At 43.5% G+C, this 27,468-nt stretch overlaps 2 protein-coding genes across 8 annotated transcripts in view; one reads left to right on the forward strand and one right to left on the reverse strand.

Moving 5' to 3' along the window:
• The window catches only part of FBXO11 (F-box protein 11), a 98,616-nt gene extending 96,430 nt beyond the window's left edge, over positions 1 to 2,186 (forward strand). For 2 of the 4 annotated variants that reach the window (XM_004029204.5, XM_019021096.4), the window contains exons 22-23: positions 687 to 785; positions 867 to 2,186. In XM_004029204.5, coding sequence (XP_004029253.1) covers positions 687 to 785; positions 867 to 996 — 229 coding nt within the window. In that variant the 3' untranslated portion in view covers positions 997 to 2,186. Of the gene's footprint in view, positions 1 to 686 lie in introns of all 4 variants that reach the window. The other 2 variants (XM_019021094.4, XM_019021095.4) reach the window with 1 other exon arrangement.
• MSH6 (mutS homolog 6) lies at positions 2,153 to 27,345 on the reverse strand. 4 transcript variants are annotated; one of them, XM_019021093.3, is made up of 10 exons: positions 26,953 to 27,319; positions 18,071 to 18,267; positions 13,062 to 13,231; positions 7,970 to 10,514; positions 5,450 to 5,715; positions 4,109 to 4,226; positions 3,436 to 3,525; positions 2,782 to 2,936; positions 2,488 to 2,687; positions 2,153 to 2,323 (listed from the first exon to the last, which is right to left on the reverse strand). In XM_019021093.3, exons 1-10 carry the CDS (start codon positions 27,210 to 27,212, stop codon positions 2,242 to 2,244), a joined length of 4,083 nt encoding a protein of 1,360 aa, XP_018876638.1. In that variant the 5' UTR covers positions 27,213 to 27,319; the 3' UTR covers positions 2,153 to 2,241. The 4 variants fall into 4 exon arrangements, with proteins under 4 accessions (XP_018876638.1, XP_055233822.1, XP_063551969.1 ...); XM_055377847.2 differs by having other exon boundaries at positions 26,976 to 27,299; XM_063695899.1 differs by lacking the exon at positions 26,953 to 27,319 and adding an exon at positions 25,473 to 25,571.
• Between the last annotated feature and the right edge of the window lie 123 nt (positions 27,346 to 27,468).

Here is a 27,468-nt window from a genome sequence, read left to right on the forward strand (position 1 = left end):
GATTTCCTTTTTAAATTAGCAATGCCTAGCATTTTTGGCTATTTGCCAGTGTTGAGACTATAACTGAAAATTTTATCATCAATCTACTTGAAGATCGTGTTTAAGACTGTAACTGTGGGTAGGCGTGGTGGCTTATGCCTGTAATCCTAGCACTTTGGGAGGCTGAAGTGGGAGGATCACTTGAGCCCAGGAGTTCTAAACCAGCCTGGGCAACATAGGGAGACCCTGTCTCTACAAAACAAAACAAAGACCATAACTATGGAAAAACCTACTACAGTAACTGATGTCATTCATGTAACTCATGTTGTGTAATGTATTGTTTTCCTAGAAATTTCAAGGTAAAGATGTCGGGGTTAAGTGTTTGATATATCCCAATCACTGTGACAGTTTTGACTCTTCACTCCTCCAAAAATTGTTTCAGCCCAGAAAGATTTGAGAGGCTTTTAAAGTGGAAAGAACTGCCTTTATACAACTTACAAATCATTTCTCTTCCCTCAGAAGACACAGATGACAGGAAAATCACTTACTCCATTAAAGTTCCTTTTCAGAATTAATCTGGGCTGGAGCCACAAAGAATTTTGTTTTGGTCCTCTTAAAGCCAAAGGTCATAGTAATATATAAACAGAATGGAATGTTTTGCATTAATGACATGTTTGAGAAAAGTAATTTAAGCTTTTGCTTTTTAGATGTCATACTTGTAACACCACAGATCGAAATGCCATATGTGTGAACTGCATTAAGAAGTGCCATCAGGGACATGATGTAGAGTTTATTAGACATGATAGGTATGTAGCACACTTGCTTGATATATTACCCAATTACTTTCCCCCTCACTTTTCTAATATTTGGGTTTCATTTTGCTTTAGGTTTTTCTGTGACTGTGGTGCTGGAACACTGTCTAATCCTTGTACATTAGCTGGTGAGCCTACACATGATACAGATACACTATATGACTCTGCTCCACCTATAGAATCTAATACATTGCAGCACAACTGAATTCCTTCCCTAAAGAAAAAGTCCTGCCATTGTAACATCATAACTTAAAACATTTTTTTGGAAGAAGATTTAAAATATTTGCCCATGCTACAGGAAGAGACTGTATTAAAAATGGATACACAAGGTCAGTTGACACTATGAAGCTCAAGCTACCAAAAAGAAAGTGGCAATATATTGACTCAGGATCTCAAAGCTGGGTGTTTTAGCATTACTGTGTAAAGACTTGAAGGGACAGAAGTGAAGAAAATAAGCTGCAATTTTGTACAGATACCAACTTCTGAAAAGCTGGTGTTTTTACAACTAGCATTGAATGCAGTCCAATTTGCAGTAGTAATCTTCAATAGACAAGCAGCTTTGTTGCTGCCTTTATGGACATGGGTACCAATTGCTTTTGTAATATGGTAAAAATGTGAGCTAGCACTTCTGCGTTCCTTTTGATTTTTTTTAACATGTATTCAGATTGAGAAATATGATTTTAATGCTTTAATCTCATGTAGTTTGTTTTTAATTTCAAGCAAAATCTTATTGTACTTGAATGTGCCCTGTTTTGTTAGCACACCTAGACTTGCTGTAACTGTACTCATGTCCCAGTATGTACGTTCTTTCTATGAAAGAGAAAACACTAATCTTAAATTATATCCAGCAATGTTTCTGGTATCCTTTAAGAAAAGTTAAGACTATTATTTCCTTCCCTTCCCTGTGCAGCATTCAAAATCACCCCTAGAAAAAGTGAGTGTTTTAATGAGACTTCCTAGGAAGGGATGCACTGTAAAACAAAAGTATTCTTGTAACTCAGTTTTGTGAAAGGTAAAAAACTACTATGTTTTAAGTACACTTTAGAAAGTCTCTTCAAAACAGTCCTGTATTTGAACTCTGTTCATAGTTTTTTTTTGAACAGTTTAGACAAAACTGCTGGAAATTAAAACAATTTCCTGCATTAAGCTGAGACAAGTATATATACAGCCCTATACAGTTTCATAGCTTTTCCTCCCCCATTTATGTGTATTGGTGACAGTGGGTATAAAACAGCCTGAAAGTGTATGCATGTACCATAACATCTAGACTTAATATATTGTGGAGTATTCAATAACCATTATGTAGAAGGTAGATAAGAATTAAAAGGGTTTAATTTCCTAGAAAGAAAATGGAAAAATGGTCATTTTTAAAAAATAAAGTTTATTAGATCATAATGTTGTCTGAATTTACCACCTTTGTCAGAAGTCAACTCAAAGCTTCCAATGTAGTCTATAATTCCTTAATCAAAGTCAGCAATTTATGGACAGCTTCAGCATCTACAGTTGACCTTTCACTAGCCAGGCAAACTTCCCTTAAAATTAAAAAAAAAAAAAAAAAGTTTTTTTGTTTTTTCATAGTGCATCATCCCTTCCCCTTTTACTGTTTCTTTGAAACTTAAGTGCATCATCCCTTCCCCTTTTACTGTTTCTTTGAAACTTAGAAACTTAAGGTCAGTTATAATTCCATTATAGTTACCGAAATAATCGTAGTGACTGATTCATCTTCTCAAATTCTCTTGCTTTTCTATGTCCCTTTTGAATAACTTCCTCTGGGAGATTAGCAAGCCTTGCTGCATTAAAGCCATAGCTTTTAGGACAAGCTCCCTTAATGAATTTATAGAGGAAGGTAATAGTCTCCTGGCTGGGGTCTTCACATTCATTTTCTACCATGCATGCCTTAAGAAAGAAAAATATTAGCGATACATGTGCTAGCAACACAAGTGCCCTCTCAAAAAACCGAATTTGTGGAAAAAAAACAATTTGCACATACCATATGTCCTAGGCGCACAGCAACATTTTGAGAATAATCTTCTACTAATGAATGGTAGTGAGTTGAAAATAATGTACGACATTGTATAGTCTCAGCAAGTTCTTTAACAACTGCATTTGCTATTGCTGTCCCATCAAATGTTGCAGTACCTCTTCCTGTTAAAGTAAAATATGCATAAGGAAGTAACTCAAAGGAGTTAAAACAAAAATGCTAGGACAGAAAAGCAACATCGGTTAGTACATCCACGTCTAAAAGCATTCTATAAATAGGCCTTGTTTAGCTAAAGGAGTCTGCTTAGCAGCCCATGGGGAGTGAGGTTTCTTTTAAAGAAAATACAGTATCGCTCAAGGTCATAAACTTCCTGAGTCCTCCTATTAGTGTTCTCATCCCCGTAGTATAACAACAAATGTTTTATTACAACTAAACAGTGTAAGGCCTAATAATTCAGTGTAAGGCCTAATAATTAATGGGTAATCAAAAACCTTTCACAATTATCACCTTTTATCTCCAACTATCGGTCTGTGCCACAATGGTGAGTGCGTGCTCTAAAAACATTCATATTGTTTAGATGTACTTCAGATAATCTTCTAGAAAAATAGTTATTTGTACAAATGTTTTTAAGATAGTCTTCAAATGAGAAGTTTAATGTCTTACCTAATTCATCCACAAGCACCAGAGAATGTGCTGTTGCATGCATGAGTATGCTGGCAGTTTCACTTAATTCAACAAAAAATGTACTTTCACCTTAAAAAAAAAAATCACAAATGAATACTCATCTTGCAAATCATATTACATAAATTCATCTTCTAGGTTATATAGCTATCATGAGCTACACATTGGTATAAAATATTAAATCTCATTAAGAGACTATGCAATTATTGGCCGGGCACAGTGGCTCACGCCTGTAATCCCAGCACTTTGGGAGGCCGAGGCAAGCAGATCACCTGAGGTCAGGAGTTAGAGACCAGCCTAACGTGGTGAAACCCCGCTTCTACTAAAAATACAAAAAATTAGCTGGGCGTGATGGCATGTGCCTATAATCCCAGCTACTCGAGAGGCTGAGGCAGGAGAATCACTTGAACCTGGAAGCAGAGGTTGCAGTGAGCCAAGATCATGCCATTGCACTCCAGCTTGGGCAACAAGAGGGAAACTCCATCTCAAAAAAAAAAAAAAAAAAAAGACTATGCAGTTCTTAAAAAGTGATGTTTTTAAAGTAACACCAGAAAAATCAAATATTAGATTTAAAAGGCTCATATACAAGAAGCAAATATCTTTTATCACATCTAAATGAATGAATGAGAACTTAAGTGGGAAACAAAAAACTCACCTGACATTATTCTGTCTGAGGCACCAAGTCTAGTAAACACTCTATCAATTGGTGTGAGCCTGCACACTTCAGCAGGGACGTAACAACCCATCTGGGCCATTACAGCTAATAAGCCAGCCTGTGAATGAGGGAGGAAAAGGTCTTTTATGACTGGTAGTAACAGTTTCATAAACTTTTGTCTTTCTTATGAACCCTTATGTAAGAGCTAGGCACTCTAAAACAACTTTCACAATCCCACGTAGGTTGGTTCTGTTCTGAAATCCATTTGCTAACATGGAGAAAGTTGAGGCTAAGAGAGACAAGAGGCATAGGGCCTCAACTAGCCTTTAAAACATCAGAGCCTGCTTACCAACCCACTACCCTAGTGATTCTCAACGCTGGCCAGAATAGAATCACCTAGGAGCTCTTTAAAACTACTGAGATGCCTAGAATCAATTCCAATCAAGTGAATCCATTTCAGGACGGAATCTCTGCACATTTTTTTTTTTTTAACACGTTGTCACATTCTTTCAGGTGATTCTGATTTAAAGAAAAAGTTTGGAAATCACTATACACACTATACTGCCTCTCTCTAGCAAACTAGGTCAACAGAAGTATACTATAATGCAGGAGAGCAGCGGGGACCAGCCAACTACTACTATTTCTTACAACCTTTTAAAAATATAAAAAACTTTACAAGTTCTGTGGCTGGTCAACCCCTGGTTATAAAGAGAAAATAAATACAATGCCATAAAAATTTTTTTAAAAAATGAGCTAGGCATGATGGTGTACATCTGTAGTCCCAGCTACTTGGGAGGCTGAGGCAGGAGGAAGGGTTGAACCTGGGAGTTCAAGGCTGCAGTGAGCTGTGATGGTGCCACTGCACTTCAGCCTTGGCAACAAAAAAAAAAAAAGGGCCAGCATGTCATCCCTAAAGAGCAGTTTTCAACAGTTGCTAGAGGTCATGAACTATATTTGCTTTCTTACCTCATTTGTGTTTCTGCAAATGAGTCTAATTTAAGGATAAACCTGTAACATTTTCATCTTTTCATACAGCCTTTGTATTTTTGTTCACTATGAATATACCTACCTTCTGAGGAAACGAATTCAAGTCAAAGAGCCTCATGACCTGAATGACTGACCTCCTTCCCCTTTTAAACATATATTCCCCTTTACATTAAGCATCGATGTTTCAGGTAAATATAATTCTCAATTTTATAACACAGGGAGTAATTTCCCTTTGCTTCCTATTAAGTCACTGGCTGACTTTTATGTAACTGTGTTTGGAAAATGATCACCTAAGTATGTTATTCCTAATGTCACAAATGACTTTCTGATAACAAAACTTTAAGAATCAGTTACCTGTCTCATAAGCGTAGACTTGCCCCCCATATTCGGTCCAGTAACAAGCACACAATAGGCTTTGCCATTTTCCTGCTCCTCTTCCTCACAGCCTATTAGAATGTCATTAGGAATAAAATCATCTCCAAAAAAAGTCTTTGTAATGCAAGGATGGCGTGATCCTTTAAGCTCTAAGAAGGGGGGGGTATCTTCTGGCAACAGAATTACTGGGCGACACATAGGACCATCACCCCCTCGACTATAGTTAGCCAGGCACAGTAAAACATCTGTTAAAAGAGAGGGTAAAAGTGAGGCTTCGTCGTTTGGGGGTTTTATCAGCCTAAGTGTTTTATAGGTCTTCATTATAACACATTTCATTATAAGAGATAACTTCCAATTACAGTCCAAAGATCTCCCCCATCAAAATACTTATCCTGTAACATCTGGACCATACAAGTGCCAAGGGAAAGCTAAAAGATAGAGCAGAGGCCAGGCACGGTGGCTCACGCCTGTAATCCCAGCACTTCAGGAGGCCGAGGCGGGCAGATCACGAGGTCAGCAGTTCAAGATCAGCCTGACCAACATGGTGAAACCTCATCTCTACTAAAAATACAGAAATTAGCAGTGCCTAATACACGTGGCATGTGCCTGTAATCCCAGCTACGCAGGAGGCTGAGGCAGGAGAATCACTTGAACCTGGGAGGCAGAGGTTGCAGTGAGCCAAGATCGCACCAATGCACTCCAGCCTGGGCGACAGAGACTGTGTCTCAAAAAACAAAACAAAAAAAAACAAAACAGCAGAAACATGCTACACTTAAGCCTCTTAGCAGAATGTGCCAAAGTTGGCACACTGATAGGAAAACAACCTCTAAAGACTGGTTTTTGAACACCTGTGCTGAGGAAGGATTTTAAATTACCCAGTAACCAAATGCAACACACTAAAAGGAAGTATATTATTCTGTTCCATTAGATACTTGCATTCAGGTCAAAATAGTTTTGTGTTACTGTGTTACAAATTCAAGTAAACTACCATTATTTAAAAAAAAAAACAAAAAACAGGGCTGGGCGCAGTGGCTCATGCGTGTAATCCCAGCTCTTTCGGAGATCAAGGCGGGCAGATCGCTTTGAGGTCAGGAATTCAAGAACAGCCTGGCCAACACGGGAAAAACCCTGTCTCTACCAAAAATACAAAAATTAGCCAGGTTTGATGGTGACCACCTGTAGTCCCAGCTACTCGGGAGGCTGAGGCAGGAGAATCGCTTGAACCCAGCAGTTCGAGGCTGCAGTGAGCTAGTCATCCCATTGTACTCCAGTCTGAAAACAGCAAGACCCCGTCTCTAAAAAATTAAAAAAACATATACAACATAAACCTAAACTATAAAACAGCAATGGTTCCAGGTAATGTTGGCCGTGACATTTAAAGAACAAAATTGCTTATGAAGTTGAGATGGTTGCCAAATTGTAAATTCCTAACTCAGGGCTTTGAAAAATCAATAGTAGGAAAGAATCTTTGACAATTTGGCTACAGAAAAAAGGAATGATTCTTTTAAAATTGTATGCAGATGGATTCACTGAAATGCAAAGGTTGTAATAAGACGAAATTTTTAAATGTTGGATCAACAGATAGTGTAACAAAGCACCTTGAAACAGTATTCACCAAATAATAAAAAGCTCAACTTTTTATTGATAAATAAAATTCGATCTAAAATAAAGCCTGTCTCATGAAGTATAACACATTTAAAAATCTTTTGGGCCGGGAGCGGTGGCTCATGCCTGTAATCCCAGCACTTTTGGGAGACTGGAGGATCACTTGAGGCCAGGAATTCAAGACCAGCCTGGGCAACATAGGGAAGCTTCAACTCCCTTCCCCCTTCCCCCACCAAAAAAATAAAGCAGGGCACGCCAGTGCTTACCTGTAAATCCTAGCTACCTAAGAGGCTGACACGAGAGGTCTGTCCTGGGTAACAGAGCAAGACACTGTCTAAAAACAAAAACCTTTTGTTCGATTAAAAGACTGAAGAAAGGGCCAGGCGCAATGGGTCATGCCTGTAACCTCAGCACTTTGGGAAGCCGAGGCAGGAGGATCACTTGAGCCCAGGAGTTCAAGACCAGTCCCGGCAACACAGTGAGACCCCATCTCTCTACAAACATTTAAATATTAGCCATGCATCATGGTGGTGCATATCTGTAATCTCAGCTACTTGGGAGGCTGAGGTGGAAAATCACTTAAGCCTGGGAGGTCGAGGCTGCAGTAGCCATGGTTGTGTCACCATATTCAAGCCTGGGCAACAGAGCAAGACCATGTCTCAAAAAAAAAAAAAAAAAAAAAAAAAAAACCTGAAGAAAGGCCAAAGGGCTACTAAGATAAAAGCGAGTTTCAAGTAACTTAAATTGCTGTGGGCAGCCCAGTCAGGATGCAAATATGTGTATGCATGTCAAAATATGTACCATATATACCTTATTACTTATTTTTAGGGATAATATATAGCTGGCACAGAGCACTACTTATCAAAGCCTGAGAACAAGCTTGTTCAGTCTTACCCAACACTGCGATACACTCTACAGCAGACTGCCAGTCCTTGTAATTTTTATCAAAGTTATAGAACAGTCGCCGCATGCAGTCCTTCAATGATACATCTCTCCGTTCCTCAGCATTTATGAGATTAGCCAACTTCTTTTCAATAGTTTTGGTCCAGTATCGTTTACAGCCCTTCTTGGTAGATTTCAATTCGTATTCTTCTGGCAAATTGCGAGTGGTGAAATTCTCAGGAATTTCCAGCTGGTAACGGTTCCTACCAATCCCCCAATAGACTATGGTCCTACAGCCAATTCTGTTGCGCTGCTTCTCTAGGTATTCCAGGAGGCTCTGTTCATTTTCTCTTATGTCAGCAAGAGCTTGGTCATAATCAGAGTCAAAGCCTGCTTTGGGAGTAATAAGTCCAGTCTTTCGAGCCTTTTCATGGTCAAAGGCTGTATCCCATCGGTTCAATTCTACAGTCAAATCAGGAAAACGACCTTCAGGATTTTTTGTCTGCAGAGAGATGACCTGCTTAAGGATTTTAGACTTAAAACCATCAGCGACTTCTTCCATGATCCCTATAATTTTACACATTACTTTGAATCCTTCCAGAGCAGAAAGAAAATCAATAATCTTCTTTTTGCTGTATGTAGTTTCTTCATACATTATAGCCCTGCTGTCTGGGTGGTTCTGACTCTTCAGGGGAGACCCAACATTATGAATTTTACTGAGTAGTCTCTCAAGATCTGGAAGCTTCTTTAGAAGCTCTACAACTTCAGAGATTTTGTCAGGCACAACCATGAGGTCTTCTATGGCATCTAGACGATCATTAATAGCATAAGGGTTACAGAGTGGGGCACAAAGCCATTGCTTTAGGAGCCGCTTACCAAAAGGAGTATGGCAAGTATCAACCCTCTCTAGTAGGGTTCCTTCAGTAGAACCATTTGTTCCATTCAGAAAAATCTCCAAGTTGTTTAATGTCACTGCATCTAGCACCATTCGTTGATAGGCTTTGGTGAAGATAGCACCAGATCTTGTAGTGCTGACTGTGTCAGAATCCAAGGGAATATATTCTTCAAAATTAGCCATTGATAAAAGCTCCTGATCAATAAGGCATTTTTTGAGGTAGAAGACACAACCACCTAGAGCAGAGAGGGCCAATTCACTTTTCTCTCCTGGTGTCAACCCAATGGAATCAGACTCTGAAGTCATACCTTTAAGCACCTGGGGTAACATCACCCCAATGCCATCACTTAGCTTTTCCCTAAAATATTCTTCCTCAAGGAGAGTTCTCAAAGTTTTGGATGCATCCCAAAACTGGGAGCCGGGTATCAGACCTTCCTGAAGAGAAGAGGACAATGAACTCTTTAGAATTGTTTTAGTTTCCTTTGAGAGATTTCCTTTTTCAAATAAGACTTGTACTGGGGGATAGTGTGCCACCAGAGTCCTAAATCTCGAACAATGGCGATCATCTGAAAACTGACCTATGAAAAACTTTCCCAGCGAAGTATCAACAAAGCACACACCATATGCACGAGTATGGCCAGAAGAATCTTCCTCTTTTTCTTTGAGGCTAAGAAGATACTTACTGTAGTTCTCAGAGGGATCACCTTCCAGCACACTGTAAGTCTGTGTACCCTTGGTAATGATCCTACAGATCTCCCTCCTCACCACTCTGTCATACTTGGATATATGTGCCATCTTTCTACATCGTGCCTCCATCATTTCTGGAGTCTCAGTCTGTTCCACTCGTGCTACTTTATAGCCCTTCTGCACCAGGGAATCTGAATAACGGCCAAATGCAATTTCAGGAAAGCCAGAATGGGCCCAGTTGCCTTTCATGAATACCAGCCCCAGTTCACTGACTCCAATAAGAGCATCCATGTGGTACAGCTCATAAAATTTCCCCACCTTGTAACAGATGACAAGATCAAAGTTCTGAGACTTAATCTGCCACCACTTCCTCATCCCAGGAGTACAAGAATTGAGGAAATCCTCAGGCACATAGAGTGTAGATGCATCAAAATCGGGGTGATCAGGCCTCCTCCTGTGCTCATCTCTTCTCTTTTCCTCCTTAAGCCATTCTAAAGTTTCATGATACCAAACAGTAGGGCGACTACTGTCATCACCACCTCCACTAACATGGGCTTGGGATTCAGAATTTTGAGGGGCAGAGAAAGCTCTCAAAGTATTCTTGGTTTCTGATGAAATGCTAGTTGCTTGTTTGGTGGCCGAGGGCGTTTCCTTCCTAGAGCTTTTCCTTTTAAGAGAGCCATTTCCAGTCACCATTCTCTTCCGCTTTCGAGCAACTTTGACAGGGCTGTTCAGGCCTTCACTCTCACTATCCCCCACTCCACTGCTTATTTCATCACTGCTTCCTTCCTCCTTAGTGTCTGGCTTAAATTCCACATCAGAGCCACCAATGTCACTCTCAGAGTCTGATATGACCCTTCGTTTTTTTATTTGGCGGCTACTTCGCCTAGATCCTTGTGTCTTAGGCTGTACTTCCTCTTCACTCTCAATTTCATTATCTTCTTCACTCTTATCTGTTACGTAAGTTGTGCCTACCTGCCAGGCAAGGAAAGAGTATTTAAAAACAAATCAAAATTTGGAAAACCATAATATAGACAGTTCGACTTATGATTTTTTGACTTTATAATGGTACCCGTGCAGCCACTGTTTTTCATTTTTAGTACAGTATTCGATGAATTACATGAGATAGGCAATTCCTTATTATAAAATAGGCTTTGTGTTAGATGATCTTGTCCAACTTTAGGCTAACATTTAAGTGTTCTAAGCATGTCTGAGATAGGTTAGGCTAAGCCCAAGCTACAATATTCGGTGGGGTAGGTGTATTAAACACATTTTTAGTTTATGTAACCCCATCATAAGTTGTGGATGGGATAACCCCATCTGTACTACTGTAAATTCTCTTAATATGCTGCAACTTCATATGCCAAAAAAAGAACCCACCTCTAGAAATTAGAAACCTCTCAATGAACATCAACTTCAGTTTCACTTGACATTAAAACAATTGTCATTTTCCATGCCAATAGTTCTCCTGCAAACGTGGTGGAAAAAAAATCTCTGGACTTGCTGTAAGTGTAGCAGACACCATCCCCACAAAGTGACATAATACAAGAAGGGCAAGGATTCTCTGCCCAGGGAAAGCAGCATTATGAAGGAAGCAGAGTGGGTATGGGGGGTAAGTCGACTCTGGCTAAAAGACTAAAACTATAAAAAAGATTGTGCTGAGGCTTGAGTTTGAGCTCAAGTGCAAAATCCAAGGGAATACTCGCTATTAAGAGATGCAAGCATTTTGAACTGGGAGGAGGTAAGAAGAAGACAGGCAAAGTGATCCAGTTCTAAGCCTCATCTTTTGTTTTACTATGAAGACAACATCTTGAGGTTATGTTCAAAAACACAAAGTGCTGCACTGGGCATAGTAGCAGGTGCCTGTGGAGAGAATTGCTGAGCCCAGAAGTTCAAGGCCAGCTTGGCAACATGGTGAGACCCCATCTCTAACTACAAGATTAAGTGATTGCTGCCATGGGAGTTCTATTTATGACAAAGCTGTTGGCATGACCATATATCATAAATATCAGGAGGCGATGTGCTCATTAATAGCATAAGAAAGCAGTAAGCAACTTATACTTGTTCTAGTGTTTGCTCTTCCACAATTGGCTGTCTCATCTCAGGCCTAGCACATTCACGTATCACGGATCTCCCAGATTATTTGTTAAACCAGTATTAGGCTAAATGATCTCTGTAGCTGCCATCCAGTTCTAGACCTCTGGTAACGTTATGATCCTTAGTTTCAACCTTAAAATTAAAATACCCACTTTATTAACTTGCTCATTCCCTATCTCATCTATTGAAAAAGGAACAAAACATGAAACTGTGCTTAGTTATAGATGTCTTTTAGGATGCAGCTCATTAATTTGATAGATCAGAGGATAATGATCTTTCAGCTTCCCTGGGCCACACTGGAAGAACTGTCTTAGGCCACACATAAAATACACTAATGCTAATGATTAGCTGATGAGCTAAGCAACAACAACAACAACAACAAAAAAATCATAAAATGTTTTAAGAAAGTTTACAAATTTGTGTTGGGCTGATTTAAACGCCATCCTGGGCCACAGACTGGACAAGCTTGTTCTAAATTAATCAATTTTTTTCACTTCCATAACATTTTTTGTTGTTGTTGACAGTCTTCTTGCTCTGTCACCCTGGCTGGAATGCAGTGGTGCGATCTTGGCTCACTATACCCTCTGCCTCCCAAGTCCCTCTGCCTCCCAAGTTCAAGCAATTCTCATGCCTCAGCCTCCCGAGTGGTTGGGACTACAGGTGTGTGCCACCACGCCCAGCTAATTTTTGTATTTTTTATAGAAACAGGGTTTCACTGTGTTGGCCAGGCTGGTCTTGAACTCCTGTCCTCAAGACATCCACCTGCCTCAGCTTCCTAAAGTGCTGGGATTACAGGCATTAACAACCACACCTGGCCCCTAACAAGTTTTAATTCACTTTATCCATGACCATTAACGTTTGAGCCAAGGCTGTATTTCAAGGTTTATTTAACATCTATTCTTATCAATGCAAAATACAACAAAAAAAGTTTTAGAATTAAAAGCATAAAGCTGGGGCTGGGCGCTGTGGCTCACGCCTGTAATCCCAACACTTTGGGAGGCCCAGGTGGGCAGATCCCTTGAACTCAGGAGTTTGAGACCAGCCTGGGCAACATAGCAAGACCCCATCTCAGTTTTTTTATAAAAAGCATAAAACTGGATAATTAATTTCTAGGGCCTGACTATACCCTCATATATATATTACTCCATCTTTACTGTCCCTAGCTCTCTACTTCTTACCAAAATGGTACTACCTCTTGCTTACCCTGCCAGTAGGCTTGAAAACCTAAGTAAAAACGATGCTAGCTGTTGAGATTCTAAGTAACCTAACTTATCCTACAGTCCAGGGAACTAAGTATGCATGTATGTATAATAAAATAATACATATACACACACATATATAAAACAAGGTATCTTGTTAATACACCCTCCCCCTTTCTTCCATCACCCTAACATAAATAACAACTGAATGCTTGCAGTGTCCCACCTCCATCTCTTCTTCCTCTTCTGGCTCTGAGGGCTCATCACAAACTGCCAATTCAAGCCTCTTAATCTTGTCTTTATTTAAGGCTTCGTCTGCACGTTGCATTGCTCTCAGTATTTCAGGCTTTGCACTGTAAAAATGACCTCCTTTCTGGGCTTCCTTTGATTTTGAACCTAGAAAGAAATGTATTTATAAATAATAAGGGCCGGGTGCAGAGGCTCACGCCTGTAATCCCAGCAGTTCAAGACCAGCCTGGGCAACATAGCAAACCCCATCTCTATCTTAAAATATATATATGCCAGGTGCGGTGGCTCACGCCTGTAATCCCAGCATTCTGGGAGGCTTAGGTGAGCGGACTACTTGAGGTCAGGAATTCAAGACCAGCCTGGGCAATGTGGTGAAACCCCATCTCTACCAAAAAAAAAAATACAAAAATTAGCCAAGGGTGGTGGTGTGCGCCTGTAGTCCCAGCTACTTGGGAGGCTGAGGTGGGAAGATCACTTAAACCTGGGAGGCAGAGGTTGCAGTGAGCCGAGATTGCACCACTTCACTCCAGCCTGGGCGACAGCGCAAGACCCTGTCTCGATGAAAAAAAAAAAAAAAAAAAAAATGTATATATGTATACACACACACACACACACACACATATAAAATAACTTGTTGGCTGGACACTTGACTCAACCTACAACATTTGCCCTAATGAACAAGAATGACAAGTATAATTTGTTATGCCCCATTACTTTTTATTGATATAGATAGATCAATAAAGCACAAAAGGAATAAATATTCAGGGAAAAACTACCGGTGAAACTAAAATCACCAATTTTACCCCCTTGAAGGTGCCCTATGGGTTCACCCAGGACTACTTAGTCTGTCTTCTAATGACCTGGGTCTACAGCCCTAAACAGGTAGGGCATACCTCTTCAGGTGAGGCAGAAGATTTAAAAGGGGTTTGAGAATCTTTCTTAAAAACTTACTAGCTGGGCACAATGGCTCGCACCTGTAATACCAGCACTCTGGGAGGCCGAGGCAGGCAGATCACAAGGTCAGGAGATCAAGACCAACCTGACCAATATGGTGAAACCCCATCTCTACTAAAAATACAAAAATTAGCTGGGTGTGGTGGCACATGCCTGTAGTCCTAGCTACTCGGGAGGCTGAGGAAGGAGAATCACTTGAACCCGGGAGGCAGAGGTTGCAGTGAGCCAAGATCGCACCACTGCACTTCAGCCTGGGCGACAGAGCAAGACTCCATTTCAAAAAACAAACAAACAAACAAACACTTCAGGAAGACAAAGACTACACTGGCAGTTACATGCAGCTATGATATTAAATATGAGTTTGTCCCAAAGACAACTAGATCAGATATATCTAAATACATAAAATAACCAACCAATGTGCTACTTTAAGGGGACTTCACATTTTGAAAGGGCAGCCCAGTTCAGACTCAACGCGTTAAAATTTATTTCTCAAAACAGTTCGTTCCATCAAAATACAACTTTAGGGCTGGGCGTGGTGGCTCACACCTGTAATCCCAGCATTTTGGGAGGCCAAGGCGGGTGGATCACTTCAGGTCAGGAGTTTAAAGATCAGCCTGGCCAACATGGTGACATCCATCTCTCCTAAAAATACAAAAATTAGCCAGGTGTGGTGGTGCACACCTGTAGTCTCAGCTACTAAGGAGACTGAGGCAGGAGGATCACTTGAACCCCGGAGACAGAGATTGCAGTGAGCCAAGACTGCACCATTGCACTCCAGCCTGGGTGACAAAGTGGGTCTCCATCTCAAAAAAAGAAAAAAGAAAATGACTCCCGGGTTCAAGCAATTCTGCCTCAGCCTCCTGAGTAGCTGAGATTACAGGCATGTATCACCATGCCTGGCTAATTTTTGTATTTTTAGTAGAGACAGGGTTTCACCATGTTGGCCAGGCTTGTCTCCAACTCCTGACCTCAGGTGATCCACCTACCTCAGTCTCCCAAAGTGCTGGGATTACAGGCGTGAGCCACCACGCCTGGCCTTACTGATCTCTTTTTAAAAGTCATTCTGGGCCAGCCCAGTGGCTCACACCTAATCCCAGCACTTTGGGAGGCCAACGTGGACGGATCACTTAAGGTCAGGAGTTCGAGACCAGCCTGGACAACGTGATGAAACCCCAACTCTACTAAAAAATACAAAAACTAGCTGGGCCTGGTGGTGGGCGCCTATAATCACAGCTACTTGGGAGGCAGAGGCAGGAGAATCGCTTGAACCCAGGAGGCAGAGGTTGCAGTGAGCTGAGATTGTGCCATTCCACTCCAACCTGGGTGATAAAGCTGGACTCTGCTGCAAAAAAAAGTAATTCTGCCAAATTTTTTAAATCTCGAAACTGGTCCTAAAAGAGATTTCATATATCATCTGGTTCAATGAGAGATCATTTTACTTATTTATTATTTTATTTATTTATTTACTTATTTATTTATTTTTGAGATGAAGTTTATTTATTTATTTATTTATTTGTTTGTTTTTGAGATGAAGTCTCACTCCGTTCTCCAGCAGTGGTGCGATCTCGGCGCACTGCAACCTCCGCCTACCAGGTTTAAGCAATTCTCTGCCTCAGCTTCACGGGTAGCTGGGATTTCAGCTTATTTTTGTATTTTTAGTAGAGACAGTGTTTCACCATCTTGGTCAGGCTGGTCTCGAACGCCTGACCTCGTGATCCACCCGCCTGGGCCTCCCAAAGTGTTGGGATTACAGGCGTGAGCCACCGTGCCCAGCCTTTTTTTTTTTTTTTTTTTTTTTTTTTTTTGAGACAGTCTCGCTCTGTCGCCCAGGCTGGAGTGCAGTGGCATGATCCTGACTCACTGCAACCTCCGCCTCCTAGGTTCAAGCGATTCTCTTGCCTCAGCTTCCCAAGTAGCTGGGATTACAGGCATGTGCCACCACGCCCAGCTAATTTTTGTATTTTTAGTAGAGACGGGGTTTCACCATGTTTGCCAGGCTAGTCTCGAACTCCTGACCTCAGGTGATCCACCTGCCTTGGCCTTCCAAAGTGCTGGGATTACAGGTGTAAGCCACCATGCCCGGCCCCAGTGCAACCCCAGTGAGATTCATTTTAAATATAAGTAAACAGTATCAGAAAATAAGTTACTTTAGCCAGATCACCCAACTACTTGGGAGCCTGATGCAGAAGGATCACTGGAGGCCAAGAATTCAAGACCACCCTGGGGGCAACATAGCAAGACCATCATCTCCTTAAAAAAAAAAACAACAACAACAACAAACAAACAAACAAAAAAAAAACTATATAAAAATTAGCCAGGTGTGGTGGCAGACACCTCTAGTCCCGGTTACTGAGGAGGCTAAAGCAGGGGGGAATCACTTGAGCCCAGGAGTTCAAGGCTCCAGTGAGCTATGATCCCAACATTATACTCCAGGCTGGGTGACAGAGTGAGACCCCCATCTCTTGAAAACAAAACGAAAAAGTTGGCTGAGCCCAGGGGCATGGTGGCTCATGCCTGTAGTCTCAGCACTTTGGGAGGCCGAAGTGGGCAGACTGCTTGAGCTCAGGCAGGAGTTTGAGACCAGCTTGGGCAACATGGCAAAACTGTGTCTCTCTTTCTTTCAAAAAGATTAAAAGAAAAAACAAGTTACTTTGCTTGGCCAAGATTATGTGGCAAGTTGGTAGAAGAGAGAACAAAACTTCCCAATTCTCTTTCCACCTGTATGTCAGATCACCATTTACGTTTAATTTTAGACAAAATGCCCCCAATCCTTTTTTGTAGGATGAGCACTATGACGAAAGAGTGTGATTCTGGGAATTTCCCAGTTACCTGGGAAAGTGACCCTTGTTTGGATTTTACAACACCGAGTACAACAACATACTAGACTGGAGACTCTTGGGAGGCCGAAGTGGGCAGATCACCTGAGGTCAGAAGTTGGAGACCAGCCTGGCCAACATGGTGAAACCCCGTCTCTACTAAAAATACAAAAATTAGCTGGACGGCTGGGCACAGTGGCTCACGCCTATAATCCCAGCACTTTGGTAGGGGGAGGTGGGTGGATTACTGGAGGTCAGGAGTTCAAGACCAGCTTGGCCAACATGGTGAAACCCCATCTCTACTAGAAATAAAAAATTAGCTGGGCTTGGTGGTGTGCACCTGTAATCCCAGCTACTTGAGAGGCTGAGGCAGGAGAATCACCTGAACCCGGGAGGTGGCGGTTGCAGTGAGCTGAGATTGCGCCATTGCACTCCAGCCTGGGCCAAAAGAGCAAAACTCCGTCTCAAAAAAAAAAAATATATAGCCAGGCAAAGTGGCGTGTGCCTATAATCCCAAGCTACTCGGGAGGCTGAGGTAGGAAACTCTTGAACCCAGGAGACGGAGGTTGCAGTGGGCCGAGATTGCGCCACTGCACTCCAGCCTAGGCAACACAGTGAGACTCTGTCTCCAGAAAAAAAAAAAAAAAACAAAGAAAGAGAACTTCTACAAGAGACGATGGGGTGCACCTAGCCCAAGTGAGGCTAAACATGCCGGGCTGTTGATGTCTGTGATAAATAAGACTAGATCTGGGAAGAGAAAGTTATGGTTCCAGGAGTTTGGTGTGAAATTCAACTCAGATGTGTTCATTTGTGAGTAGTTTGAAGGCCAGGTAGTGCGCATCTCCATCTTTCCCTAGACAATGTCGCTATCTATAGGCTATGTATCTTGATGACATTAACTTTCTCTTGGACCCTTCAAGATGGGGGGACAGTTTAGTTTACCCTTATTAAGGGTATAATATTGCTGTAAGTCACTCAAAGGACAGAAATAAAAATTCCATTCTACAAAACAGACCAGCTAAAGACCATGTTACATCCCTTTCCCATGCCGGAAGCTTTCACAACTGCCAACCCTTGCAATTTACTGGGATAAAATACACTTAATTTCATCATATAGAAAAAAGTCTGCCTGTCTGCCTGTTTCTCTCTCTCTCTCTCTCTCTCACACACACACACACACACACACACACACACACACGGCAGTAGTGACTCTTACCTGTATATGGCTTTAAAAGCCTTTTGCTAACCCAGCCCCTTGTTGGGCTGTCATCAAAAAACTGTACATGAACACGGACTGATTTCCCTTTCTCACGGATGAATGTTCCATCAAAGGGGTGGTTGTAAACCAGACAAGGCCACCAGGGGTAACCCTCCATCTTGGCCCAAACCAAATCTCCTGGTGAGAAGTCACAACTGTTGCCAAAAGGAAATACATAACTTAGTTAATATTTGGTCAAGTTTCCTTAAAGGCAGTTACCTACAAATAAACAATTCCAAGTCTTCTGGCATTAATATTGAAGCACAGAAATTCTAGAATAATTTTTAAAGTCAGATATTCAAGTCATTTTAAAAATGTATGCAAGCTGATATCATAATGCATATTTAACCATGAAGACAAACACAAATATAGTTACTTTATTAGGGTGAGAAACTTTCTCAGAATCAAAGTTTAAAAACCATGGCAGAATTTTGGTATAATGCTGATGGCAGGAAAAAGGCATGGACTCACTGTATATGCTCTCCAAATTAGTAGCACCTATACAATATGGTATGTACATATCAGAAACAGGATCTAACTCACAATATTACTATAAAGCATACTGATTATATAATTTACTAATTAGGTAAATTATCTAATTCATTAGACTTGCTTGGAATCTTTTTCCAGTTACACTCCTATGTATTCCAAAAGCTACCTAATACTCTATTACCCTCCCCCTACAAACTAGTTACGGAAAAACTCAAGTCAACAACTGAGGGCCTAATGTGCCAGAGTATATATTGCTACAAAATCAAAAACAGATTTTGAATCTTCACAAAAACAGATTTAGCCCTGTGAGTTTTCAGGGGCAGGGGGGAGGAATCTAACAGAATACAGAAGAGCTGCCCATCAGTGATGGGGAGGCCACAAACTGCTGATAATCCCTGCCTAAGTATTAGATACCTAGGCCTGCTTAAAGGTTTCACTGAATAACTTCAAAATTAAAAGAGGCACATAACAAAAACATTTTAGACATTTTAGAATAACAATTAGCCAGTTGAAACCACATGATTCAGACCCAACCATGAAATATAAAGTATCCCTTTCTTCAAAAAATGTAAGTATAGGCCGGGCGCAGTGGCTCACGCATGTAATGTGAGCAATTTGGGAAGCCAAGGAGGGAGATCACTTGAGACCAGGAATTCAAGACCAGACTAAGCAATATAGTAAGGCGTGGTCTCTACTTAAAATTTTAAAAAATTAGCTGCTTATGGTGGCACACACCCCTGTAGTGCCAGCTACTTTAGAGGCCAAGGAGGGAAGATCACTTGAGCCCATGAGTTTGAGACCAGACTGGACAACATAGTGAGACCTTGACTGTACAAAAAAATCCAAAAAAACTGACGAAGTGTGGTGGCACACACCTGTAGTCCCAAACACTAGGGAGGCTATGGCAGGAAGATTAGCCTGAGGGGGTTGAGACTGCAGCAAGCCACAATCAGGCCACTGCACTCCAGCCTTGGTGGCAGAGCAAGACTCTGTCTCCAAAAAAAAAAAAAAAGTAACTCAAGTTTCTGACCGAGACCTGAAAGATACGTGCAAAAAAGACCTCATTTTAAAAGTTTTATACCGATAACTACAATATGTAATCAAGTTTTCTTTTTTTGGGGGGGGTGGGGGTGGGGACAGGTTCTCACTCTGTCACCCAGACTGGAGTGCAGTGGCTCACCACAACTCAGTGTAGTGGATCACCACTGGAGTGATCTTGGCTCACCACAACCTCTGCCTCCCAGGTTCAAGCGATTCTCCTGCCTCAGCCTCCCGAGTAGCTAGGATTACAGGTGTGTGTCACTACTTCCCGGCTAGTTTTTGTATTTTTAGTAGAGGCGGTGTTTCACCATGTTGGCCAGGCTGGTCTTGAACTCCTGACATCAAATGATCCACCCGCCTCAGACTCCCAAAGTGCTGGGATTACAGCGTGAGCCACCGCACCTTGCCTTCTTTTTTGTGTGTGTGAGACAGTCTTGCTCTGTCGCCAAGGCTGGAGTGCAGCGGCGCGATCTCGGCTCACTGTAACCTCCGCCTCCCCGGTTCAAGCGATTCTTGTGTCTCAGCCTCCTGAATAGCCAAGACTACAGGCACATGCCATCACACCTGGCTTATTTTTACATTTTTTTTGTAGAGTCAGGGTTTTGCCATGTTGGCCAGGCTCGTCTCAAACTCCTGACCTCAAATGATTCGCCCGCCATGGCCTCTCAAAGTGCTGGGATTACAGGCGTGAGCCACCGCGCCCGGCCTTTGTATTTTTAACGTACAAGTTAAGCATTCTAGTTTTATTCCAAAGTAAATACAGTATACTCAACAAACATATCCTTGGGTTCCAGTCCAGATTCAACCAACCTACATTAAAAATTTTAAATCAAAAATTTAAAACCAATAAAAAACAGTGACCAGGTATGACGGCTCACGCCTGTAATCCCAACACTTGGGGAGGCCAAGGCAGGAGGACAGCTTGAGCCTGGGAGGTTAAAGCTGCAGTGAGCTGTGATCACTGTACTGTACTCCAGCCTGGGCAACAGAGCAAGACTCTGTCTCAAAAAAAAGGAAAAAAAATACAAAATTTAAAATGTAGTTGAACAACTGATTTCAAAGCATTTACATTCTATTAGGTATTGTAAGTAATCTAGAGATAAAGTACAGGGGAAGATGTGTATAGGTTATATGCAAATACTACATCTCATAAGGGACTTGGACATCCAAGGATTTGGGTATTCACAGCGGGGTCCTACAACCAATCCCCCTCAGATACAAAGGGAGGACTGTAACTTTAGTCTTAGAAAAGGGCTGTTACCTTAGAACTTTGTCATGTGTAAAATACAGTATAAATTGTTTTAAATGATGTATGAGGTCTCATGCTTTAAAAGATCATTAGAAAAGAATTATTTCATTTCTAAGCAAGCAATTAAAAAATAATGTCTTCAATTTGTTTACAGGATAAATGTGCATCCTCACTAGGAAAAAAAAGTTTGTGTGAAAAGCTGGATCCAACCATTATCAGTTTTGAAATAAATTCCTTTTTGAAATAAAATATTAGAAACATAAGCATTTAAACAAAAAATTTTGTTTTTCAACATCATTTTATCCTTTATATACCATTACACTTACAGAATCTCACACATAATTTCTCTGCTGTTAAGAAATAGCAGTATGGGCCGGGTGCGGTGGCTCAGGTCTGTAATCCCAGCACTTTGGGAGGCCGAGGCAGGTGGATCACGAGGTCAGGAGTTCAAGACCAGCCTGGCCAAGATGGTGAAACCCCGTCTCTACCAAAAATACAAAAATTAGCCAGGTGCAGTGGCAGAGGCCTATAATCCCAGCTACTTGGGAGCCTGAAGCAGGAGAATCACTTGAATCCGGGCAGCAGAGGTTGCAGTGAGCCAAGAAAACGCCACTGCATTCCAGCCTGGATGACAGACTCCGTCTCACAAAAAAAAAAAAAAAAAAAGAAAGAAAGAAATAGCAGTATGCTGGGCCGGGCGCAGTGGCTCACGCCTATAATCCCAGCATTTTGGGAGGACAAGGCAGGCGGATCACCTGAGGTCAGGAGTTCAAGACCAGCCTGGCCAACATGGCGAAACCCCATCTCTACTAAAAAAATACAAAAATTAGCTGGGCATGGTGGCAGGCGCCTGTAATCCCAGCTACTCGGGAGGCTGAAGCAGGAGATTGCCTTGAACCCGGGAGGTGGAGGTTGCAGTGAGCCCACATCATGCCACTGCACTCCAGCCTGGGTAACAGAGCAAGACTCCGTCTCAAAAAAAAAAAAAGAAAAAGAAAAAGGCTGGGCACGGTGGCTCACGCCTGTAATCCCAGCACTTTGAAAGGCCAAGGTGGGTTGATCACGAGGTCAGGAGTTCGAGACTGGCCTGGCCAACATGGTGAAACCCCATCTCTACTAAAAAGATAAAAATTAGCTGGGCATGGTGGCGGGCATCTGTAATCCCAGCTACTCGGGAGGCTGAAGCAGGAGAATCATTTGAACCCAGAAGGCAGAGGTTGCAGTAAGCCGAGATCGTGCCACTGCACTCCAGCCTGGGTGACAGGGCGAGACTCCATCACAAAAAAAAAAAAAGAAAGAAAGAAAGAAAGAAAAAAGAAATAGCAGTAAGCTATAAAATGCTAAGACTAAAAATTTTACTAATATGCAGTTCCTCCAGTGCTAAAAAGCTTGAAGAAAAAGAGTACCACTAAACATCCTGGACCCAGGAAACTGGTTTCTGAGCCAAAAAAGATAATTAAACAGGTAGTAAAATGTATTGTGTAACAAACCTAAAAATTTTAAACATTTCTCAAAATTTTTCTTCAGTCAGTGCTAACAAACCAAATTTTTTTTGTGTGTAAACTTGAGTTCTTTAAAGGTAATTTTAAAATTTTATCTGTGGTAATCCTGCAGTTTTCAAGAATGCCAAAATAGGCCAGGTGTGGTGGCTCACACCTATGATCCCAGCACTTTGGGAGGATCCCTTGAGAGCCCAGGAATTCGAGACCATCTGGGCTACACAGTGAGACCTTGTTTCTACAAAAAAATTTAAAAATTAGCCAGGCATGGGGTGGTGTGCACCTGGGGTCCCAGCTACTCAGAAAGCTGAGGTGGGAGGATCACTTGAGCCAGATAGGTCGAGGGTGCAGTGAGCCGAGATCTGCCACTGTACTTCAGCCTGGGTAACAAAGCAAAACACTGCCTGCCACCATTGCTCCTGCCCTCCAAAAACACCTTAAATTATGATTTTAGGGTTTTGCAAGTGCTTTTAAAGCTTTAAGTGAGTCTTAAATGTCCGGTATTCTTGGGGTTTTTTAAGACAGTGGGGAAAAATGTTAAGAGGAAAAGCTGACAGCTCACAAAATAAATGTTAAAACTTTGATATAATAAGTAATGGCTTTATCTAAACATACGCTAAACAGATCTTTTGAATTCTGGTTTAAAATCACATTATTTTTGCTTTCTCTTTAGCCCATAATTTTGGTGTCAATTACTAGTTGTTCCTAAAATATATAATCAACATTTTCACCAACTTTTATTTTTTGGCAGACAGGGTCTGACTCTGCCACCCAGGCTGGAGTGCATGGCATGATCTCTTGGCTTACTGCAGCCTCAACCTCCTGGACTCAAGCGATACTCCCATCTCAGTCTCCCAAGAAGCTGGGACTACAGGCACACGCCACCATGCCTGGCTAATTTTTTTATTTTTTGGAGAGACAGGGTCTAGCCGTGTTGGCCTGCCTTGGCCTCCCAAAGTGTTGGGTTTACAGGCGTGAGCCACTGCACCCAGCCTCCCTGTGGATTTCTTAAATAAAACCTATAGAAACACTAACCACAGAGAAAATAAAAGGACAAATTCCACATTATAATCAATAATTTGTTCATCAAAAGATGCCATAAGGCTGGGTGTGGTGGCTCACACTTGTAATCCCAACAGGTTGGGAGGCTGAAGTGGGAGGATCGCTTGAGAGCAAGAGTTCAACACCAGCCTGGGCAACAAAGTGAAACCTCTATTATTCAACAACAACAACAAAGCCATAAACTAAATGAAAGAACTCATTGTGAAAGAAGACATTTACATCACACACAACTGACAAAGAACTAGGAAAAAAAAAAGAAACAGCAAAAGACAAACACTTCAGCACAAGAAGAAATCTAAATGACAAACATTAAAAGATGCTCGGCCAGACACGGTGGCTCACGGCCAGGTGCGGTGGTTCACGCCTGTAATCCCAACACTTTGGGAGGCTGAGGTGGGTGGATCACCTGAGGTCAGGAGTTCACGACCCGCCTGGCCAACATGGTGAAACCCCGTCTCTACTATAAATACAAAAATTAGCTGGGCGTGGTGGCAGGCACCTGTAATACCAGCTACTTGGGAGGCTGAGGCAGGAGAATCGCTGGAACCCAGGAGGCGGAGGTTGCAGCGAGCTGAGACCACACCACTGCACTCCAGCTTGGGCAACAAGAGTGAAATTCCGTCTCAAAAAAAAAAAAAAAAAAAATACGCTCAACATGTTTTAAGGCTTAAATGATTCATGGAGTATATCCGAATATCTCTGTAGCTCATCAGACTTTTCATGATTGGATCTCTGCTTAACTTCTCCAATGCTCCCTCCTCCTCCTTTCATCCTACCCACAATTTGCAGACCTTCCTCTTCCTGAACCAGCTTCCCACTCTCACTATAATCTGTCTAAGCTTATTTGTCCTTCTGGTTTCGGTTTACAGAGCTGAGAGCCAAGCCTGACCCGCATCCTCTCCGTCCCCTTTCCACTTGGAGTCTAGAATTGCCTCTTTGCTTTGTCCTGTTCATGGTTGTATCCAGGATCCATAATGCCTAATGCTGTGCTCGGCAGAGTGATCTAGACACTGCAGTTTCTTTAGAAACCTAGTATCAAATGCCCATCTTTCTTGAATACCCTGGAATCCTCTCCATAATGGGAGGTGAAATGTATACGTTTTATTTTTACAAGTCTCTTAAACTCAACCTCAAGAAACAAATAACATACGCTATTCAATATGAATGTAAAGTACATCCTTACAATAAATACACCCGTTTGGTTTGGATTCAACAATCAATTCATGCTCAAGTAAACAATACGTCATGCTTTTCTAACCAGGAGTTTTGTTATTGCGGATGCTGGCTCTGTTCCCCACAAGCATATTCTACTAATGCACAACTATATACATTTAAACTGCGGGAAAGGGTCGCTTAAACAAGGGTAACACTATAATTACACTTAGAAAAATCTCAGAATTCCTTTAGGACACTTTAAACTGGATTTAAATGGATTTGAAATCCATTACTCAAAACCACTAACTAGCGGCCGGGCACGGTGGCTCACGCCTGTAATCCCAGCACTTTGGGAGGCTGAAGTGGGTGGACCACTTGAGGTCAGCAGTTTCAAGACCAGCCTGGCCAACATGGTGAAACTCCATGGTGAAAAATCAGCCAGACCGCGGTGGCGCACACCCGTAATCCCAGCTACTCGGGAAGCTGAGGCAGGAGAATCACTTGAACCCGGGGGGCAGAGATTGCAGTGAGCCAAGAAAGCGCCACAGCACTCCAGCCTGGGAGACAGAGCGAGACTCCATCTCAAAACAATACCAAACAAAAAACACTAACTGGCTCTTATCTTGAATGAGTTATTTTTTCTGAGCCTTTATTTCTTCGTTTGTTCAAATAGCGACCATTAAACTTTGTGTTTAGTATCTGACAAACGGCCGGGCTCGGTGGTTCATGCCTGTAATCCCAGCACTTTGGTAGGCCAATGCGGGCCGATCAAGAGGTCAGGAGTTCGAGACCAGCCTGGCCAACATAGTGAAACCCGTCTCTACTAAAAATACAAAAATTAGCCAGGCGTGGTGGGGCGCACCTGTAGTCCCAGCTACTTGGGAGGCTGAGGCAGGATAATCTCTTGATCCCGAGAGGCAGAGGTTGTGGTGAGCCAAGATCGCGCCACTGCACTCTAGCCTGGGCAAAACAGCAAGACTCCGTCTCAAAATACATATATATGTATCTGGCAAACAGCAAAAGCAAGCTTTTCAAAATGTCGCCAGCTGCCCGGATAAAAAGCCCTAAACAGACCGGGCGCGGTGGCTAGCGCCTGTAATCCCAGCACTTTGAGGCCGAGGCGGGTGGACTACCTGAGGTCGGGAATTCCGAGACTAGCCTGACCAACATGGAGAAACCCCGTCTCTACTAAAAATACAAAATTAGCGGGGTGTGGGGGCGCATTCCTGTAATCCCGACTACTTGGGAGGCTGAAGCTGGGGAATCGCTTGAAGCCGGGACGCGGAGATTGCGGTGAGCTGAGATCGTGCCATTGCACTCCAGCCTGGACTTGAGCGAAACTCTCTCTCAAAAAGGAAAAAAAAAAAAACAAAAAAAAGCACTTAATTGCCCATAAAGTGAGGACAACTCCCGACAGGCTTCCCCGGAGTCACGTCCACACATCTTTGTCCAGCGCCCGATTAAGGCCTCTAAAAGCCCATTGGTGCCCCATAAAAATTACATTATTTCATAAAATAAAATATTTTCCACTCGACACGAATTTCCACATACGTCAAAATATTCTATCTTCGTCTCGGTGCACGTGCAGCCTACCTACCGAAGGACCCAGCCGGATCCCAGCACTTCGGCTCCCCACGGCCCCGCCCCGCCCAATTAGGCCCCGCGGTCCCCATGGTGACACACCCCCCCGCGCTCGCAGCTCGTGGCCCATCCCCTCGGCGGCCCCTCACCTAGGCCGAAGGCCCACCGTCCCCAAGGCGTCTCGGCGACCGCGGCTCTTAACTACCTCTAAGTGTCTACCTCGATCGACTACTGGAGCCCCAACTCACTATCTCCGCGCCGGCCGAGGTACCTCCTTTCGCACGCCACACCACCGGACTCTCACCGTTCGGCCTCCCGCAGGCATCCCTCCTTCCCGCCACCCCGCCCCCCGCCCCGCCCACCAAGTGGGCCCGGCGCCTTCCCCTTCTCGCCCCACCCCCAGTGCTCCCACCTCCCAGGCCCCCTCCCCACCCGGAGCTGCGCGCGTCGCCCCTTCCTTAGCCCAGCACCCCCACCTGGCGGGACGCGTCTCCTCCCTCCAAAAGGCCCGAACTCTCCGCGTCTCCCCTGCAGCCCTCTTCCTGCACAGCCTCTCTCCTCCGACCCGGTTTACAAGCTACACCCCCAAATGCTCCAGACTCGACTCCTGCACTCATTCAAGCCAACTCTGCGGCCCCGCCTCCTCCGAGCCCAGGGCCAGGCCGTGCACCCCCCCAACCCCCTGTGCGAGCCTCCCCTCGCCGGGTTCCAAGCGCCCCGCCGCTATGCCCCCGCCTTAGACCCCACCCCCACCCCGCTACCTGGTGGGGGCAGCAGGCGCTGCCGATCTCCGCAGCCCTCCGTTGAGGTTCTTCGCCTTGGGCGGCGACGCGGAGCGCGCCAAGGGCCTGGGCCCAGGCCCAGCCTCGCTCCAGGCCGCATCCCCGCCTGGGGAAGGAGAGGCCCCGGGGGCAGCGGCGGCACGGCCGCCTTCGCGTGAGGCCCGGGCCGAGGCCTTGTTGGCATCACTCAGCGCCGGAGACTTGGGGAAGAAGCTGTACAGGGTGCTCTGTCGCGACATAGCGACAGCCGGCAAGGCCCAACCGTTCCGTCCGACGGAGCGCCTAAAAGTACCGCATCTACCGCGCGGCTCCTGCTGGCGGGAAACCTGGGGGGGAGGCGCGCTCCGCCGGAGGAACCCGGGCCCCAGTGGCCAATCAACATGCGCCTCGCCGTGCGCGGGCGGTGCGCGCCAGGCCCCGCCCCCGAGCGCGCGGCGACGTGGGGAAGGGCGGGGCTGGCACACTGGTGGGTAGGGGCGGGGCTGGCACGCTGGC

The sequence above is a fragment of the Gorilla gorilla genome, chromosome 12 (assembly GCF_029281585.2).
Source record: "Gorilla gorilla gorilla isolate KB3781 chromosome 12, NHGRI_mGorGor1-v2.1_pri, whole genome shotgun sequence".
Lineage (NCBI taxonomy): Eukaryota > Metazoa > Chordata > Mammalia > Primates > Hominidae > Gorilla > Gorilla gorilla.

What these genes read in the sequence shown, in the direction of transcription:
- MSH6 (XM_019021093.3), bottom strand. Translation starts at nt 27,212, where the DNA reads ATGTCGCGACAGAGCACCCTGTACAGCTTCTTCCCCAAGTCTCCGGCG. An exon ending in GGTGCTTGTGGATGAATTAG is followed by an intron (nt 2,937 to 3,435) that starts GTAAGACATTAA and finishes TTACTTTAACAG; the next exon opens with GAAGAGGTACTGCAACATTT. An exon ending in CAGTCACTACGATTATTTCG is followed by an intron (nt 2,324 to 2,487) that starts GTAACTATAATG and finishes TTTAATTTTAAG; the next exon opens with GGAAGTTTGCCTGGCTAGTG.